The sequence below is a fragment of the Petaurus breviceps genome, unplaced genomic scaffold (assembly GCF_028583685.1).
Source record: "Petaurus breviceps papuanus isolate PSGF00001 unplaced genomic scaffold, PetGlider_PUasm1.0 110, whole genome shotgun sequence".
NCBI lineage: Eukaryota > Metazoa > Chordata > Mammalia > Diprotodontia > Petauridae > Petaurus > Petaurus breviceps.
This window is the reverse complement of record NW_027185597.1, coordinates 4,120,158-4,141,794: the sequence shown is the minus strand read 5'-3', so window position 1 is coordinate 4,141,794 and position 21,637 is coordinate 4,120,158. Positions and strand designations below refer to the sequence as shown.

The window sequence follows — 21,637 nt, the reverse complement described above, 5'->3', positions numbered from 1 at the left end:
TATGTGTGTGTGTGTCTATATATGAGGGTATATGGGCATATGAATACATATGTGAATGTTTACAGGTATACATGGATAGAGGGCACAGGACCAATTTAACAGGAAGGGATGATACTTAAAAGGTGAAATTAAGAGGTGAGAGAGGAATATAATGAGAGGAGATGGGGAGAGACAGAATGGGGTAAACTATCATATAGAAGAGGCAAGGGAAAAGGGTTACAATGCAGTGGAAGAATAGGAAGGGAAAAAAGAATGGTCAACCTTATTCCCATTAAATTTGGCTGGGGGAGAGAATGAAATACACACAAATAGGGTATCTCACCCTACAGGAGAATAGGGACGAAGGGGATCAGAGGGAAGGCAGGCTGGGGCGGGGAGGGAAGTTGGAAGCACCCACTTTTGAAAAGGGATGGGATCACAGTAGAGAGTAGAACAAGTAGGTGGTGGGATAGGAGGGAGGGAAATACAATCAGTCTTTTACAATATATCTACTATGTTATTGTTTTGCATTAGCCACACATGTACAACCTGTACTGCACTGCTTATCTTCCCAGTAAGGGTGGTGACAAGGGAGGAATGGAATGAATCTGAAATTCAGTTTTAAAATCAAATGTTTAAATATATATACACACACACTATTATTAATACTATTTTACATGTAATTGGGAAATAAGATATACAGGCACTGGGGCATAGAGATGCACCATGCCCTACTGCAAAAGTTGAAATGGGTATGGGAAAAAATATGGGAGAGAGCAGATTGGAAGAGGGGATAACCTGTGGGACTGCTATTTTGGGTTGGCGGGTAGGGAAAAAACGGGGAGAAAATTTGTAACTCAAAATTTGGTGGAAATGAATGATGTAAATCAGAAGTTAATAAAGCATTTGAAAAATGAAAAACAACAAAAAAGGGGCACCTTAATGAATTACAAAGAATATTTAATGCTAACAGGATGTTTTTTGCCAGCAAACAGGAATCACAATGGTGTTTGAGATAGTAATCTAAGTAAGAGCCAAATTCCTTTAATGTTCAACTGCCAGTCTGATGAAATGTTAATATTTCATGTAATTTTACACTGCCCTTATGGTGTCTCAGTACTAAAGATGATTTTACTTTGTTTGATTAACAACACTACTGCAGCAAGTACAACATGGCATGAGCATAATCATGCCAGATCGACTATTTTCACATGGGAATGAACTAACTGCCAGCTGTGATGGAAACAGAAATGCTTATTTCTCTCCTATTTAAGCATAAAATCTATCTTTCTTCTAAAATGTGTAGGATGATAATGTTTACTTGATTATTCATATTTAGGGCCCAAATTATGTGAAAAATAACATGAGAGACATTTAATGCTTCAATGAAAGATAGGTATTTCCAAAAACCTAATGAAAAATTTCCTTAGGCATAATATAGTTGCTGAAGGATTAATTTCCCCCAATAGAAAATATGCCTGAATGTGACTCCAGAGAAAAAGTCTTTATACAATTTGGTATAAAGTAATTCCATCATAGGACTACAGGCCTCATTATTAGTTGGAATCACACAGAAGACTGTAACAAAGTATTTAACAACTTGAACATAGCAAAAATCTATTCTGTCCAGAATGACCTACAATAAATTTTTAAAATCAGTATGAGAAAAATCAAAACAGGCTTAATATAGAATATGCAACTTAAAAAATCATTAAACTCTCTCATCTTTATGAAATTTTAGAGAAAACAAATCTGTTCCTCATAACTATCTTGTCAACAGATAACATATGATGAAACACCATTCAAACAGCTACTTGATGATTCAATGAAATGTTGCAGTTGGCAATGGGTTAAATAATTAGATAGCAAGTTCAATTTTTTTTTACCTCCAAAGAAATACTTTTCCCCTGTTTTAACTTGAAGAGGACTGTTAGTTCGAACTGATGATGCTTCATCACCATCAATGGTGAGAACAGCAAAATTTTCCTTGGCTAGGAAACGAACTTCGTGCCATTGTCCATCATTTAGCCCAGAACCTAGCAGCAAAATGAGAGAAAAATAAAATTTATATTTTAAGATATTTTGTTAAGAAAATACTTTCTTGGTTACTATTTTGTTAACGCATATATTCAGTTACTGTTATTTTGTAATAAAACATAACGAGGGCTGGCTAGGTGGCGCAGTGAATATAGCACTGGCCCTGGAGTCAGAAGGACCTGAGTTCAAATCTAGCCCCATATACTTGACATACTAGCCATGTGACTTTGGGCAAGTCACTTAACCCCAAATGCCCTCCAAAAATAAAACAAAAACAAAAATAAAACCATGATGGTTCAGATTTTTAAGCTTTCATATGCATATATACTTCATATTTTGTTTGCATTTGTTGAGTGTAACAAAATATACAATGATAATAGTAAAATTTTTAAAAGCAATAGTATCTATAGTTAGAATGCTATAGTTTTGTTTAAATTGAAAGACCTAGACCCAAAGGGGGGGGAACAGAAAACACAAAAAATGATAAATAGTATGCTTTTATGTGCATTCAAATTCCATCAGTTCTTTCTCTGGATTTGGATAAGATTTTTCATCATTAGTCTTTTGGAATTGTCTTGGATCACTGAATTGTTCAGAATAGCTAAGTCATTCACAACTAATCATCATATGATATTACTGTTAATGTATACAGTATCCTTGACTCTGTTCACTTCACTTTACATAAGTTCATATAAGTCCTGTTTTTTTCTGAAATCCTACTCATCATTTCTTATATGACAGTAATATGCCCCTATAGTCATATATCATAACTTGCTTAGCAACCACAATTCATGGACATCCCTTATTTTCCAATTATTTGTCACCATAAAAAGAGTCCTATAAATATTTTTGTACAAATGGGCCTTTCCTCCCAACACATATCACCCCCTTTTCTGTCTTTGAGATACTGTCCTAATAGTAGAATTGCTGGGTCAAAGAACATATAGTTTTATAACTCACTGGGAATAGTTGCAAATTGCTCTCAAGAATGGTTGGATCAGTTCACAACTCCATCAATAATGCATTAATGTCCCAGTTTTTCCACATTCTCTAAAACATTTATTATTTTCCTTTTCTGTCATATTAGACAATCTGATAGGTGTGAAGTGGTACATCAGAATTCTTTTAATTTGCATTTCTCTAATCAATAGTTATTTAGAGTGTTTTAAAAGTAGATGTTAAAATTAAGGACCTTGATTCTGTTAAATTGGTATTTTAGGCAGTATTTAGCATATATAATATAAATTAAATATTCAGGGTGAATGAGAGGATAAGTAAAACAGAAATGAACTTTGAGCAGAAATTCTCTTGAGCTTGGAAGACAGAGTAGTCAAATGTCAACATGATATTTACTGACATTATGATAGCATAGGTTTTAAAATTAATCACAATGGATGTGTTTTGTCCTTTAAACATACACTCATGTAATAAATCAGGATTCTAACTTCTTATAGTTTGTTTCCTTTATCATGGTAAATCTTATTATTATCTTCCTTAATTTTTTTTATTTCCTTTATTATTAAATAGGGAACACAAAATGAAGGGGGAAACAAATATTGCTAGTAAATTGACCATTTTACTTTTCAATCAATAATCTCTAGCAGTCATTGCTTAATAAGCTCAGGCTGCTTGTTGGAAATATTCTCAGGCTGCTAGCTTGAAAGAAAATATTTAAAATTATTTTTTAAAGAAGTTACACTTTTAAGAACCAAATTCTGTGTAGTCAAACTAAAAATAAATGAGTTATTGGAGAAGATGTCTAGATACAAGGGAAAAACCTGGACAACAACACAAAACCAGGTAGAAGCATGATGTGTTTGTAAAACTATTGGTGGGAAGCACGAATGGTGATGAACAAGAGATCAATAAAGCATTTGCAAAGTGTCAGGGAAGCCCAGTTGAAGTCAAGGTGAAATACATTCTTTGGGGACTATGTGTACATGGTTCTTTGGCTTCCTTCTAAGAAATTATCAATTGTAGCCAGGAAGGATTGTTGAAATGAAAGGGGTACAATGTTGGGAGAGACTAGTGAGGGAAAAGAGTGGGTTTCACAATGAAAAAGTTGACAATGATAAACTAAATTTAAAGACTAATAATAGTTTACTTTTAAAATTATAAGAGTTTTACAATATTTAAAGCACTTTGAACAGTCAATCAACAAGAGTTTATTAAGCACTTACTCTATAATAAACACCATAGTAAGTACTTGACACATAAAGAAAAACAAATTAACAAAAACCAAAATTGAACAAGTAGTATTATTTCCATTTTATATCTTCTAAAACTGAGGATCAGAGAGGATATTTGAACTATCCAAGTTCAACTGGTCAAAAGTATTATATTTGGAACTGAAATCAGCAATTTCTGATCCCAAATCTCTGAGGAGGTATGATATAGTGCAGAATCTTGCACCTGGAATACTTCTTTGTTAAGTGTTTTAAGAGGCATTAAATTCTAATTCTGAGCTTCCACAATTATCTTTATGGATTAGTTTTAAACTTCTATATCATCACAAGTAGTCTCCCATTACTTGGAAAAACACTATTATTTAAGAAAGGCTACCTTCTAAAACTTTAAATTTTAAGCCATAAAGGAAACTGAAACTTCCTTTTTTCCTTTCAGATAAAATGAGATTTAATTTTGGGTCCTGCCAGGAAAGTAAAATTCTACCTTGTAGAAAGTCAAACAACCTCTTCAGAAGGTGCAAATCCTGAAATATCATTCTGTGAAGTGAAATTATTGGACCAAACTAGTTAAAAAAAAAATAACAACCCTGCCCTGTGGAGTAGGCCCCAAGGATCTTATTGTAATGAAAGTCTAGTCCTAAACTATACCCATATAATATGATATAATGCCACTGGCAGGCTCTTTTAAGTTATCTCCACAGTTGGAGTCTTTCTATTTTAAATATTAGTTAACAGAAAATATTACTGAAAATATTTTTTAAAAACTATTATTTGTAACAAAATAAAATTTCTATTCAGAGTATTATAGTCTTGTTCTGAACATAAAATAGGCCTATTTCTCTAAGAAAATGATCATAGTAAAACTCGACTAATTTTTATTTCATGTAACTTAGTAACAAGATAAACTTAATGCCGAGTAATCAGATAAAAACAAATTACACAACTCAAGTATGGCATAGTGAGATATTGTATTGAGAATCATAACAGAGTATACATCAAAGAGCTACCACTTTCTAGAAGAGCCAGGTAGTAGCTAGAGTGAATACATATATATATATATAGTATAGTGTAGTAGCTAGAGTATATAGACTGTATATAGATAGACCCTGGAGTCAGAAGGAACTGAGTTTACATCTGGCCTCAGACACTTATTAGCTATGTGACCTGGGCAAGTCATTTAACCTTGTGTTCCTCAGTTTCCTCAGCTGCAAAATGAGCTGGAAAAGGAAATGACCAGCCACTCCAGTCTTGTTGCCAAGAAAATCGCAAATGGAGTCAGAAGAGTCAGACAGGACTGAACAACAACGTTAATAACAAAACTATTTTCTAGCTGTGTGAAATGGGTAATTTACTAAGACTCTCTTCAGGTATTCCATTTTTGAAAAGGGGATAAAATTATTTCTATATAATATGTACTACTATTATATCATATTTTGCATTTTGAATTATTCCATTTTAATATCCCAGTTTTATCTTGATATTTTAAAGTTAATCAAGAAAGAATATTGTACTTAGAGGTCCTAGGCATGAATCTACTCTTTCTCATTTACTACCTATCTGATCTCAAAGAAGTTAATTTATTCTGAAGCTCAGTCTCCTTATCTGTAAAAAGGAGTAGACTACATGATATTAAAGTTTTGGTCCAGCTCTATATCCAAGGTCTTACCAAAACTTTTAAGTCATTGAGACAAGTAGAGCAACAGGAATCAAAATTTAATAAATTGAAGTGTAAAGAATTATCCAACTGTTTTAACAGCAGTTTAAAAATCCACTTCTTTCAGGTGTTGTTTCTAAACCAATGATTTTATTATACTAGAAGAGAATACATCATTTAAGGGTAGTCAATGTTCATGATTTCTGGGCCGTGTCAGTTGGCATTATTCTCCTTTATAAAGGAAATAATGAATAGGTAGCTCAGGATGAAGCAAAAGTTAGTGGAATTTGAGAGAATAGACCTGGGTCCTAGTCCTAGTTAGGGACCATGTAACTAAGGAAGTTGCCTAATGTCTCTAAGTCTAGTTTTTCTTAGTGAAAATGGGGACGCAAGTAATAATAGCAGGTCACATATATATACAGTTTTAAAGGGCTGCAAAGTGCTTATCTCATTTGATTTCAATTGCATACTCACCTCAAACGGTTGTTATGAATACTTTTTTTTCATATATACCTAAAAGATAGTTACATAGTCTGGCCCTGTGATTTCACTGGTTTAGAGATCTCTGTTATGCATCCTCTTTTGTTCTCTTTCTATATTACTGCACTTTGTGACCTGATGAGTTTCCATGGACTCAATGATCATTTCTTTGGTGAGGGTTCTCAAATCTACATATTCAGCTGTAACCGCCCAGCTGATCTTGGGTCTTGCATCTCCAGCTGCCTGTTAGGCATATCAAAGTGAATGTCCTGTACATATCTTCAGATATTAAAAAATGAGCTCATTATCTTTCCCCAAAAAGCTTTCCTTTCTTTCTAACTTCCCTATCACTTTTGAGGGCTCCACCATCTTCCTAGTCACCCAGGTTTGCAACTTCAGTATCATCTTCAACTTCTTAGTCTCACCCTCTATCACCATGTCCAATGTATTGTCAAACCCTTTCAATTGAAGTTTCATAACATCGCTCCTATGTGACCAATTCTCTTCCCTGACTCCACTCCTACTCTGGTATAGGTGCTTATCACCTAATGCCTGGACTATAGGCCTGAAAGTTGATTTCTTAAAAAAAAAGTCTCTCCTCACTGTAGAACATGCTTTACTTACATGAAAAAGTGATTTTTTTTAAGCAATTGGGGTGAAGTAACGTGCTCAAGGTTACACGGCCAGGTGTTTCTGGGTGGGTGCTAAGTGTCTGAGACCGGATCTGATCCCCAGGTCATCCCGACACTGGGGCTGGTGCACTTACTTGCTGTGCTACCTGGTAACTCCAAAAAGTGATTTTCTAAGTTCAGGTTTGACCATGTCACTCCCCTCCTACCTTTCAGTAAATTGCAGTACCTTTAAGATAAAATATAAAATTCTCATTCAAAAACTGGCCCTCTTTACCTTTCTAGTCGTCTTATACCACATACCTTTTAATATACTCCTTAATATGGTGACACTGGCCTCTCTGCTCTTCCTTAATCAAGGAAACCTATCTTCCAGCCCTGAGTATTTTCACTGACTGTCACACATGCCTAGGATGCTCTCCCTTTTCATCTCTGTTGGTTTTCCTGGCTTCAAGTCTCTTAGAAATGTCTTACCTTCTACTAGAAGGCTTTCCCAAACCCCATTAATTCTAGTGACTTCCCTCTGTTGATTATTTCCAAATTATCCTGTATATAGCTTGTTTTTACAGTTTGCATTTTGTCTACTCCATTAGACAGAACTTCTTGAGAACAGGGACTGTCTTTTGACTTTCTTTATATTGTCAGCACTTAGCACAGTGCCTGACACATAGTAGGACTTCCACATTTACTAACTGATTGACTCCTGACTATGGATAATCCTTCTACCAGTAAAAGTCAGCATTTTTTCCCTGAAACTTACAATCTTAGAGAGTTTTCTACAATTCTGAGAAAATGATTGCTTTGCTGAGGATTACAGAGCCAATATGTATCAGAGGAGTGACTTGAAAGTGCTATAGAAGTGTGAGTATTTTTATTACTATTATTGGAATTTTGGGGGGGAGAGGCAAGGACCTAGACCTGTGATTCCACTGATATGGGATACTCCCTATATAGAAACTCCCTCCACAAATACAGATCAGCAATTGTTCTACAACTTATAATCTTGTAGGGTTATTTGGGGCAAAATCAAAATGTTGGAATATCCTTCAAATTTTTACCACACAGCAATGAGAAATCATGAATCCCAGACCTTTAGTCCTGAATTATCCAGTCCAATCTCATTTTATAGATAAAATGAGTCATTGAAGGGTTAAATATGCTGCTGATTATCATATCATTACTGCTTTGATTATATTATGTAAGCTTGAGTAAAGGGACTGTTTTTAATCTATCTTTAATGCCTAGAACTGCACCAGAAAATAAAAGGAACTTAATAAATGCTGCTGAATGAAAAGAGAGGATGAAAGAGAGAGAGAGAGAGAGAGAGAGAGAGAGAGAGAGAACAAGAATGAGAATTTTATGAGCTATCAAATTATGGGTCAGTGTTCTTTCTAGAATAAGGGGCTCATTTTCTGGACCATCCAGCTTTTTGCATGGTGAAAACATACTACGTAACAAAGAAACATACATAACACAGATGTACATACTACATAACACAGAAAGCTCCTTTTGCTTTGTGCCTACATGAGGTAGGAAGTGAAGAAAGCATCTTACCGAGAAAAAAAAGCAACTTTTTATGGGCAGTATGAGCTACAGTGTCTCCGTCTCCACTGCTTAAGCATTTATTCTCTGTGTGTCGTTTCCCCAGCCATCTGTTACAGGGGTCCAGCAGAGTAGATTAGTTTTCTCCTTCAAAGATGCTATAAAGATTAACCACTCTGAGCCACTTTATAAAAGTGAAGTGTATCAGAAATGTTAAATTTAAAATAAAATCCATACAAAACAGAGCATTACTGAAATTTGGAAGGTTTTGGTGTGTGAGCTCTAGAATCTTAGTGGGCATGTGCTTGCCCACTGAGATTACCTTCACTTGAAACCACTAGTGTAGATCAATTTGATATTATTTATGTGTATAAAATATACCAATGCATTTATTAAGAAAGGAAGATGGAGGTATCTTAAATTTTACAAGACGATTTGTGTGTCATAAATAACCAAGGGAACAACACTGGCCAAAAGGAAAGCAGTGTTTTTCCTTCCTACTTCTTTTTGAAGTACTAATTTTTTCTCCTCCTAACTGCTTTCTGGAGTCAGAATCTTAAGAGAGAAGAATGTGCAGAGCACACCAGGCATCCTGTGATGTAAGGTGAGTTCAATTCACAAGGGGAGAATTAAAACTCTTGGTCTAATAAAGGGCTGAAAGTTTCTCTCAAGATGTTACTTGTTCTTCTCTTTCCACTCTTCATCACTTCCCTCACATCAAAGACTAGCAATGCTATGTTGTGTTTGAGGAGAAGTACACCCTGTTCCTCTCTGTGGCTAAGGGATCCAGCCTATTGTTTACTCTCTCTTTGTAATTCACTAAACATTTATGTGCCATCTACTATGTGAAAGGCACTGTTCTATGAGCTATGACTTTACCTGTGCCAGTATGGGATAAAAGGTTCAGACTAAGTTAATGTAGACTTTTGGGGTAGGGAACTGTAATTTCCCCAATCTGTGGAACTCCCAGTGAGGAAACTTCCCCATCAATGTACATCAACACTTGCCCCGAAATTTATAGTGTTGCATGAGTCACTGAGAGTTTAAGTGATTTGCCCAGAATCTCCCAGACTGTATCAGAGGTGGTCCTTGACAGAATGGTATTTTGTGCATATATTCAGTAAAAATTCAAAATCAAATGCCTGTTTTGGATGAGATCTTATGCCAGGTAGCATGCGAAATTCAAAGAAGCTTAGTGTTTTAATGAGCTTACAGTGGGGTAGAGAAAGATAAGATATGTAGTCTACTATTATATAAGGTAGGGAATTTTGGGAGGAGCAAAGTATCATGAGAATCCAGAAAAGGAGAGGTCACTTCTTCCTACAGAATGAAGGAGGGTTTCATTAAATATAAAGAAATGCTACTTAGAGAATATAGTGCAGGCTTGTACCTCTCACCCACAGAGCTTCACAGAGTGAGGAGCTATCTTCAGAAGACAATTGTGAGCATCCAAGAGGTCATGAGATCATGATTAGAGGGCTTTACTTGGAGTCAGGAACAACTAAATTCATATCCTGCCTCATACAAGTAAGAGTTTTATGATCCTGGGAAAGTCAATTAATACCTTTGTGCCTCAATTTCTTATTTATAAATCAAAGGAGTTAAATTCCCTAAGATCAAGTGTAATAGGCTAGTGATTTGAGCTAAAAAATTGGCAGGGAAAAAAGTGATGGGAAGAAATGAGTGTGTCTTTGAGCTGAGAGAGGCTGTGTTTAAAGATATAGGATTGAGGATGAATGATTGGGAGGGTACTAGAAGAGGGCAATTAGAGGGGGATACAAGAAGTAAAGGCTGGAGTGGGATTAAATCTTGAAGAGACCTTTTCTATTTAAGGAGCTTCTGATATGAAAAGAAAAAAACTTCCAACCTATTTTTTGTCAGGTATGTATATCTGTCTACCTAACTACTCTAGATACAAAAGGAAATCTTTAGAAAAAATTTTCTAACCTATTTCAATAAGTTTTGTTTCAAAAGATAAATTTGCTATGAATGACAGTACTACTTATGATTAAATCCTAAACAGAGGAAAGGTTTCTTGGGGAACCCCCAGAAAATATTCTTCTTAAGTGGGAGATGTCTCAGTGTAATAATCCCAGGGATAAAGGTACCTGGGTTAGAGATTAGATAGACAAGAGCTAGAAAAATAAATAGTGGTAAGACAAATGAGAAGAGGATGTAGTGAGAAACCTTAAAGACTTTAGAGATACCCTCAAAGAAAAGGGATGATCAGGAGACAAGATGGAGGAGTAAACAGTAAGTCACTCTCATTCTCCCTTATTAACCTTGAAAAACCCAGAAAATGCTGCCCCAGGAAAAATCCTGGAAAAGTAGAGTCAGCAGAAAAAAGGAGTACAGTAAGTTTTTATCTCATGAGGCTATGGGGATTAATAGGAAAGGTCCCTCCTGTTGTGTCTGAAAGGGATCAGTACAGGATGGGAGGCATCCCTGCAAACCAGTGCCAAGCCCTACCTCAGCAAACTAGCAAGAGATCCTGAGCCCCAGAGTGGTAAAGCAGGCAGCACCAGGATTCACCTGCCTTTCCCCCACCACATACCTTCATGCAGATGGGGGAACCTGTGGATACCAGCATCGAGAACCACCATTTCTGTGGTCAACAGATGTCCACAATCTGCTGAGACTACCAATATTCTAGTGCAGTCCCCAACAAGGGGGTGACCTCCAGGAGTTTGACCACCCCCATAACTCAAACTGAAAGCTTCAGTGTAACCTGGGAGAAACACAGTAAAACCCCATGTGGCATCTGCACACACCAGTCAACACCGTCAACTCTAGCTCAGCACCAGATAAGCTACAGCCTTGCACAGCCCTCCCTTACTCAAATGAAAGTCAACTACAAGTCATGTCATCATTTTCCTGAAGTCATGGTATAATGGCAAGCAAAGGAGTACTTAGCACCTTGTTTCAGGTCAAGGGTCTTTGAGTCTTGCCCATGATTATATCAAGTCTTTGCTGGAAACAGAGCCCACAGTGGGAGGGTCTTGCCAAAGACCAGAACAGGAAGGATATAAGAGGTGGGCAGAACATGGAGGAGCTAAAGACCATATAAAAGCAGGAGCACAAGCTGGGACTGAACAGAACTGAGAAGGAGAACACTTGTAGCTTCTGGCACTCTGTTCTGTCTGTGTTGATTTGTGTTACTTTGTCTGACAGAAGCCTTCTGTCTGTTGTTTGCAAGCTATACAAATGTGCATACCCTTTGACCCAGCAACACCACTTCTAGGACTGTATTTCCAAGAAATCATAAAAATGGGAAAAGGACCCACATGTACAAAAATGTTTATAGCAGCTCTTTTTGTGGTGGCCAAGAACTGGAAATTGAGGTGATGTTCATCAATTGGGGAATGGCTGAACAAGTTGTGGTATATGAATGTAATGGAATACTATTGTCCTATAAGAAATGAAGAGAAGGAGGACTTCAGAAAAAAACTGGAAAGACTTATATGGACTGATGCTGAGTTAAGTGAACAGAACCAGGAGAACATTGTACACAGTAGTAGCCATATTGTATGGATGACTAAGTTTGATAGACTTAGCTCTTCTCAGAAATAGAATGACCTAAAACAACTCCAAAAGACTCATAACAGAAAATGCCATCCACATCCAGAACAAGAAACATGGAGTCTGCATGCAGATCAAAGCATACTATTTGCTCTTTATTTGTTGTATTTTTTTTCTCATGGTTTCTCTCATATATTTTAATTCTTCTATATGATATGACCAATGTCAAAATATGTTTAATAAGAAATATACATGTAGACTGTATATTGAATTGCTTGACATCTTGGGGAGGGGACAGGAGAGTGAGGTCAAGAAAAGTGAAAACTTATGGAAGTGAATGTTTCAAACTAAAAATAAATAAATAAATTCATAAAAAAGAAAGAAAGAAAAGGGATGATGCACACTTTCATCACTTCACTCTAGGACTATTGCAATAACCTATTGGGGGGAGGGGAGTCTGCCTGCCTCAAATTTATTCTCACTCCAATTCATACTCCATTCACTCAACAAATGGCTTTTCCTAAAGCATAGTTCTGACTGCCTTCCTACTCAATTTCACCTGTAATAGCTTCCTATATCCTCCAGACTCATAACAAAATCTTCTGTTTAGTGTTCAGAGCCCTTCATAATAATTACCTCATCACCTCCACCTTTCCAGTCATTACACGTCTTGCTCACTATCATACACTCTTTGATACAGTTACACTGACCTCCTGGCTCTTATAACAAGACGTTCCATCTCTAAGTTCCAAGAATTTTCTTTGGTGGTACCCCATCTCAGTAATCTTCTACCTTTCTCATCTTTGCCTACTAGCTTCCTTGGATTCCGTCAATTCCCAATTAAATTCTTATTTTCTATAGGAGGCTTCTGCCAATCTCTATTAATTCTAGGGCTTTCCTTCTTAATCATTTCCTTTTTTCTCTGTCTATACATAATTTGTACATATTTGTTTGCTTATTGTCTCCCCAAATAGACTGTGAACTTTTTGAGGGCAGAAATTATCCTTTGCTTCTTTTTGTAGTCTCTTTTTGTTTAGCGTGGTATTGGTGCATAGTAGACATGTGATGTTTATTGAATCACTAAGGACTAGTGTGTGTAAGGAACAGATTCAGGAACTGATTTATCCCTCAATCCACTTGGTAAAATTACAGGCAGTTGGGATAGGTTAAAGTGAAAGTCTTAAAGTGTAAATATTGTTTAAACTTTGCTTACACGTTGTTACTCTTTTAGGAGAAACAAAATATACCAAGACCTTCTCTGCTAATGCCAATTATGAATCCCATTAAGTGGTCCCATTATTGGAATTCACACAAAATATTTTCATTGGGCTAGAAACAATTATTATATTTTACATAATTATAGCTTTGAATATTGTATATTTTAACATATACATTAACCTGAATTTATGAACATCAACTGCATGTATAATCAACTTCTTAATGGAATTTTAGGAGGGTTAAGCACTGGTTAACAAAAGGCCCAACCATAGTTCTTTAAATAGTGTGACACTCTGAAGTGTCAGTCAATACAGGTAGCTCTCATTTTTGAGAACTGCTCAACTAAGGTAAAGGGTGGAGAGGATTTCTCCCTACTCTGACCCCCTCAGCAAAGAGCATGCTGAGGCAGAGCAATTTGCTCAGTGGAAGATGCCACATGCAACAAAAAGAAGGCCCAGAGAGTTCAGCTGAGTCCTCTTCCCTGGATAGAAACTGCAAGTGAGAAGAGTTGCTTAGGATGCCACAAAATAAGTCCAGATATGGGGATCCTCTTGTGAGACCTGAGATGGGGAAGATGCATGTGTATGTGTGTGTGTTTGTGTGTGTAATTACTAGTTCCAATGTCTTAGGCACATAAGAAAGCCATTCTTGTTTATTTGTAGTGACTTCATTTTGAAAATAGTTTATTATCACACAGCTTGTTCACTCATCTTTTCATCATTCTTGGTTCCAAATAACCAGGTTATTTCCAAAAATCATACTGACCTTCAGAAGCCAGAATTTTGTCTCCCTTAGAGGCATACAAAAAAGCATGTTACAATCTCTAAAAGCAATTGCCTAAGAGGAATTCCAAAAAGGTTCTGAGGCATAACAATATGGATAGATATGGCCTCTCATAGGTGACATTTTAAATGTAAAAACAAAACAAAACATGTATTTGGTTAAAATTACTGTAATCTTAAAAACAATGCTATTGCTATATAATCATACTTCATAGTTTTGTTTTATACTCATATTATTTGAATTCAATTTCAAAGTTCTCTTTTATACATGATTCATAATGGCAGAACACAAACAAGCACAAGATGAATATGAAAATTAATGATTTCTATAATTAAAAAATACTAACATCAATGTCTTTGAAATCACAGTGTAATAATATTTTTTCTCATTCTGGGTTTAATCTTTTAGGGGAAAAGTGAAATTACTTTTGGTTAGAATATTTTTTTTCTTATATTTCCCTCACTTATAATTGTTAGTAAAACTTGTTTCATATGCAAATTTGGAATGTTAATGAAGCATATTCTATCTAGACTTTTTTCTTAATGGTATTATTTTAAAAGTAGGACTCTTGAGGTAGTTGCTTTGATTGAACAAGAAGAAACAGATGTTTCTGTTATTAGGGACATGAAGAAAAGATTGGTTTAATGAATATTGAAAAATGCAAGTATTTAAAATATAGTAGGAAGCAGAGCTATAACATCTGCTAGGCAAGCTCTTCAAATAAAATTACTGTGGCTAGGGCCTCAAGTCTTCTGCTTAACATCCAGTCTTAGGAGAGAAGAAATCTGAATATGGATTCATCATAAGGCAGTTAATTAAAATGTTGCACTTGATGTGTTCATGACACTTTTCATAAATTATCAATTAAAATGGTATTCAGTGAAATGTAAAAAAGAGTACCCTCTGGTATGTGCTCTGTCCATACACGTATGCATATATACAATCTAGGAGTTATATTGAAAAGTATATTATTGAGGAACTGTATATTATTGAGCTTTCATTTTACCTAGTTCCCTATTCACTTTAACAAAATTGCTTTATAATTATGATTGTTCTTCAGGAGAGTATGAGTTTAACAGCATTTCCTTTATCTCTAATCTACATTGAAGTCCAATATTAGCTAGAGATAGATTGATTAAACAATCTTTCCTTTTTATAAACCATTTTTCTTTAGCGTAAAGATACGTTTTACTTTTATAGACTTAAAATTACACTTAAAAGGTAAAAATTCCCAATGCTCTGACTCTACAAAAGTTCAGAACAAAGACTCAAAAGTAGCCATGTGGTCTATTTTATAACTACTTGTGTTTCAAATTATTCAGGATTTATAAGTATAACTAGTTTGAACTTCATTTTCCTTCACCCAATAAATTATTATATTATACTAAATTCTTAATCCTGACACATAGCTTTCCCCTTTAGGGACTATCTCCCCCCCACACACATATACATACATACACATCCATGCAACTGAGGCAGGAGGGAAGTAGAATGCTCCAGTTATCCTTCCCTTATCTTGTACAATTAAATATCTTGAGTAATGCCTTAGAAAGGCATCTGAGGCTCGAGAAGGCATTTTTGTTAAATTTATAGATGATATGGAGCTGTGAAGTCTAGCAAACAAATGGGATGGCAGAATCAGGATTCACAATTATACCAGTCTATAATGATAGACTGAATTAAGAGAATAAATTTAATAGACATAAATGTGAAGTTCTATACAGGATCAGAAAAGAATGTCACAAGTATAGGAAGAGGTAGGCATGACTAGACTGACATTTGCATGAAAAGGATTTGAAGATTTTAGTGGAGTGCAACTTCAATTTGAGAATTAATAGAGTAAAAGGATCAACATATATCTATATCTATATCTATATCTCTATATCTATATCTATATCTATATCTATATCTATATCTATATCTATATCTATCTATCTATCTATCTATCTATCTATCTATCTATCTATCTATCTATCTATCTATCTATCTATCTATCTATATCTATATATATCCTAGGCTGTATTCAGAGGCCCAATAACCAGATTAATGGAAATCATCATTCTACTAAATTCTTTCTTAGTTAGAATGCATCTGTCTACTGTGTTCAGTCTTTGGTGCCACATTCTAGGAAGGAAACAGAAAGTTGGGCTGCATCCAAAAAAAGAGCAAAAAAAAAAAAATTGACAAGAGAACCGTAAAGCATGATACAAGAAGATTGACAGAAGGCTCTGTTGAGCTTTTCCTCTGAGAAGAGGCCTAGGGAGAACATGATAGCACTCTTTAAGCATAAGGGAGAGAGATTACACTTAATGTATTTTGTCCTATACAATAAATGTATGGAAAGCAAAGCAGGTCAGATTTAGATTTGTGATAAAGAAATGTTTACTGATAATCTTAGGTATCTGAAAGTGGGGTCAGAAGTAGGAGTTTACCTTTCATTGAAGTCCATAAAGGAGAGGTAAGATGAATTATTATTGGATATGTGATATAGGGGTTCCTAATAATAATGAGTTCAGTTACTTCTAAGTTCCTTTTGACTGGCAGACTAGACGAGTTTGTAAAATGTAGCAGGAGGAGTCAGAACAATAGACAAAAACAGGAGTGGAGAGTTAGCTCAAGGTACATGTCTTTGAACTGGGGAAAAAAAACCCTATTAAAATTGAAAGATCAATTTATAGAATAATAATAAGGATATACTGTGTATGTATACTTCTTATAAGGGATAGCATAGACATTTTCCAGAAAAAAAGCTCCTAGAATATGGCTCTGTCAGTTTTTCCATGCATGAAAAAGGGGCTACCATCATTTTCCAAAAAAAAAAATGTATACAAGGATGCTAATCTAGACTCTGACTATACTTCAAAAGATATATGTTCTTACTATTACAGATGCTCCTTTCAATGACATAGATACCCCAACTTGACATATCCTATCATTATTCATGGCTTGTAGATATGTCCTTTTGTAAATTCTTCATCTAACATGTTGGGGTCTTCTCTCTGGATCTAATAGCAACCTTTCATTGGAAATATAATATTGGAATATACTCATGAAGGCCAAGTCTCACATCTAATACCTAACATGAGCTTTCTGACCTTGAGTAAGTCATTTAATCTACGTTAGACTAGTTTTTTTTCTCTTTAAAACATTACCTACATAGTATCTACAACACAGGGTTGCTGTGAGGCACAAATGAGATAATATATATAAAGCATTTTGTAAAATTTATTTATATATTTATTTGTGAATCAATTTCTTTTTCTTCCATTTTGAAATGCTTTATTAACTTCTGATTTACATCATTCATTTCCACTAGATGTTGAATTACAAATTTTCTCCCTGTTTTGCCCCTACCTACTGCCCCAAAATAGCAGTCCCACAGGATATCCCCTCCTATAATCTGCTCTCTCCCATATCTTCTCCTATACCCCTTTTGACTTTTCCATTGGGCATGGTGGATCTCTATGCCCCAGTGCTTGTATGTCTTATTTCCCAATAACATGTAAAATAGAATTAGTAATAGTATATATATAAATACACATATATGTGTGTGTATGTATATATGTATGTACATATATATGTATGTATGTATATATGTCTGTATGTATGTGTGTATATATGTGTGTGTGTATATATATGTATATATATATATATAAACATTTGATTTTAAAACTGAATTCCAGATTCATTCCCTTCCTCCCTTGTCATCCACCTTTACTGGGAAGATAAGCAGTTGAGTATAGGTTGTACATGTATAGCTTATGCAAAACATTAACATAATAGATATATTGTAAAAGACTGACTATATTTCCCTCCCTCCTATCCCACCTCCCACTTGTTCTATTCTCTACTTTGATCTCATCCCTCTTCAAAAGTGGGTGCTTCCAACTTCCCTATCCCCCCAGCCTGCCCTCCCTTCCATCATCCCCCCTCTTATGCCCTCCCCCCCTACTCTCCAGAAAGGTGAGATACCCTATTTAGTGTGTATTTCATTCCCTCCCCAAAACAAATTCAATGAGAATAAGGTTGACCCATTCCCTTTTGCCTTCCTATTCTTCTACTCCATTGTAACCATTTTCCCTTGCCTTTTCTATATGAGATAGTTTACCCCATTCTGTCTCTCCCCATCTCCTCTCATTATATTCCTCTCTCACCTCTTAATTTCACCTTTTAAGTATCATCCCTTCCTATTAAATTGGTCCTGTGCCCTCTATCTATATATACCTGTAAACATATATACACACATTCACATATGAATTCATATGCCCTTATACCCTCGTATATAAACATATATAGATAGATAGATGATAGATAGATAGATAGACAGACAGATAGGTAGATAGATAGATAGATAGATAATACATACATACATACATATTTCTATACCCTTGAACTCTTTTGCCATTTGAATTAGTATATTTTTTATGGTGTTATTTTCCTCAGTCAGGCTGTTGACATTTATTTTGAAATTTTCTTGCATTGTTCTCATTTATCTTCCCAATTTTTCCTTCACTTCTGTTATCTGCTTCTTAAGGTCCTGTATGGCCTGTAACCAGCTCATATTTTCCTTTGAAGCTTTTGGTGCAGGAGTTCTGACTTCACTGTCTTCCTCCTTTTCCATGCTTTGCTCCTTTTTGTCCCCAAAATAGGAGTCTAATGTTGTGATCTTTTGTTTGCTTTGTTTCCTTTTGCTGGTCATGTTGCCCCTCAGTCACTTGACCCCTGGAATTTTTGCCACAATAGGACTCTGCCACCAGATGGGAGCTTTCATCCCAAATGCTGGGGTTTTCTCAGCTGCCAGAGGTATTAAATGGGTACCCTCTCTGAGGCCTTCACATGCTCTAGCAAGCTGGATACACACCCCAGGACCTCCACCCTAGACTGCAATCCAGATCCAAGCAGGTTAAAGCAAGAGCAATTACCCCTTAGATTGGTCGCTTTGTCCCCCTACAACTCTGCAGGCCAGGAGCTGAAGCTGCTATGTGGCACTGGCTGGCTGTGTGAGGAGTCTCAGGGGCTTCTTGCCCTGGGGGCAAAAGTTGATGCACTCCCACCTACTGGGTCCCAAAGTCCAGATTGCACTGACCTCTCACTTTGTCCTTCACATCTATGTGTTGATAATTCTGGAAACGGCCACAGCTGCTGCTGATCTGAAGTCCCTCTGGCCAGCGGCTTGTCAGACCTTCCCTGGGGCTAAAACCTCCGGCTCACTCTGGCCTGGGCTTGGCTCCCAGAGCTCTGCTCTGGCTGATCCCTGCTGGCCTGCTGGGCTGTCCTCAGCAGGAGATTAGCTTCTTTGTGTCATTTTGTGGGTTCTGCAGCTCCAAAGTTTGTTCAGAGTCCCCTTTTTACATTGATTGGGGAAGGTGAAGGTAGAGCCGCTTTGAGGTTCTGCTTCTTCTCCACTTTGTAAAATTTAACACAATGCTTGTTATCATTCACTCATTAAGTCATGTCTGAGACTTTGTGACCCCATGGACTATATGGTCTATAGGGTTTTCTTGTCAAAGTATTGGAGTGATTTACCATTTCTTACTCCATAGCATGACATGTGTCTCTCACGACATTTCATGGATACCAGTGAGTAAAAGGGCTGACTTTTGGTTGACTTTCATTAACCCTACATGACTTGCCTACCTCCTTTTCTTATTATACATTTCTTTGATAATATTTTTGCAAGGGTCCAGAAAAGTTCTTGGCAGTAGTTGCTCTGCACCTGATTCATGCGCACCAGGTATCTACCAATATTGCTTGCACTTTGTACAACTTTAAATCTCCAAAGACAGTGATATTCTTTGCTTCACAGAATATGATAATCAAAAATTATTGCAATTTTTCAAAAAGGTCTCTTTCAGAGAACTCAGTGCCTTAAAAACAACATCTACATTGTGAACATCTTTGTAAATTATGTAGTTCATCTTGATACCAGTATGAGACCTGCTTATATATAACTTTTGTTCACCAATCTGGCCCCCAAAACTGAACAGGGTAAATTAAATCACTCTTTCATATGAGAGTCAGTCCATCAGTTAACTGGAATTTCTTAAATGCCTATTATATGCTCAGTGCTATGGCAAATGCTGTCTTTTGGATATCTGTAGAAAACTATCCACTAATCCCCCAAATCTATTCTTCAACATAAACAGTTTCCCCAGCCTAACCTTATATAACACGATTTGAAGCACTCTTACCATTCTCATCACTTTATGTGCTTCTTAAGAGGGCGGAACTGACTAGTACCCCCTCCTAAAATATGACACCCACAAGAAGTTATGAAACAATGACTCTCTCAGGAGAACAAACTTTTTCCTACTATTAACATTCATATTGTGTCCTTTGATTTGGCCTTGATCACTATTCATATATTCTTTCATAGTCATTCTAAATACATCTCAATAATTTGAAACAATGTTTCCTTTCAATGAATATAACCAGCCACATTATTTATCAAAAAGAGTGAATAAACTGTTCAAAAATAAGTTGTGAAGCATGTGTATGCACATTTAGGGAGATGGAAGAATTTTATTCTCTTCCCACTGCCTACAGAATGGTATAACATTCCTCTGTGGCAGCATTTTCCAACCATTTTTGATAGTGCATTCCTATCAGCAAACATTTTTGAGCACATGCTCCAAATATTTATTTATCTAAAATTAAATTCATGTACTTTCCAAATAATGCATGCTATGAAACATACAAATGTAGAAATTTTAAAATATGAGATAAAGATGAAATAATATTTCAGCCTAGAATCAATAGGGACCCACCAGGAATTATTGATTACAGGAGTGATATAATCAAACACATACTTTAAGAAAATCACAAGGATAGGTATGCACAGGATGGATTAGAGGGGGGGAAAGTTGAGGTAGGGAGAATATTAGGAAACTATGGTAATAAGGTAGGCAAGAGGTGATGAAGTTCAGAGGAAATTATTGGAAAGATGTTGTGGAGGTAGAAAGAAGAAGGTTTGGCACTGATCAAATATGTGGGGTGAAATAAAGTAAGGAGTCAAGGAAAACACCAAGGTTGTAATTTGGTTGATTACAAGGATGGATGTCCCCTCAAACGAAATAAGAACGTTCGAAGATAGTGGGCTGATAGAGCCACAAGTGTGAGAGACACTGTGGCAGTCACAAGATGTCGGAGGGGATGCATGTGACCTCTGAGGGGCAGGAGCTTGGAGATGTGGAGGCCGACTCTGCCGGGCCGAAAGGGCTGACATGGCATTGAGCACAGGGCCGTGGGAGCTGACTTTGCCAGGTTGGGAAAGGCCGACGTGGCATTGAACGTGCCTTATCAACACAGACTCCTCTTAACACATACTCCTTTGCCCTGCACTAGGGAGAGTGCATGATTGGCTCCCACATGGCATGTGACAGTAAGAAGAATGATAAGGATATTAGGGAAAAAGCAAGGGGAGGCTCCCCCCCCTCTCTTCCTCCCTCTCTCCCCCTCTCCCTCTCTTTCTCTCTTTCTCTTTTTCTCTCTCCTCCTCTCTCCCTCTCTCTCTCTCTCTGTCCCGCTCTCTCTGTCTCACGGTTCCATTCTGCTGTGTTCTGGTGGCCACATTGTTAAGATGTAACTGAATAAAGAGCAGCCTCGCTTGG

The 21,637-nt window shown here is 36.4% G+C and overlaps 1 protein-coding gene across 1 annotated transcript in view; it reads right to left on the bottom strand.

The window, feature by feature from the left end:
- The window catches only part of LOC138156879 (contactin-associated protein-like 2), a 2,167,135-nt gene that overhangs the window by 1,349,487 nt on the left and 796,011 nt on the right, over window positions 1-21,637 (bottom strand). The window contains exon 8 of the mRNA XM_069082365.1: window positions 1,866-2,015. Coding sequence (XP_068938466.1) covers window positions 1,866-2,015 — 150 coding nt within the window. The remainder of the gene's footprint in view (window positions 1-1,865; window positions 2,016-21,637) is intronic.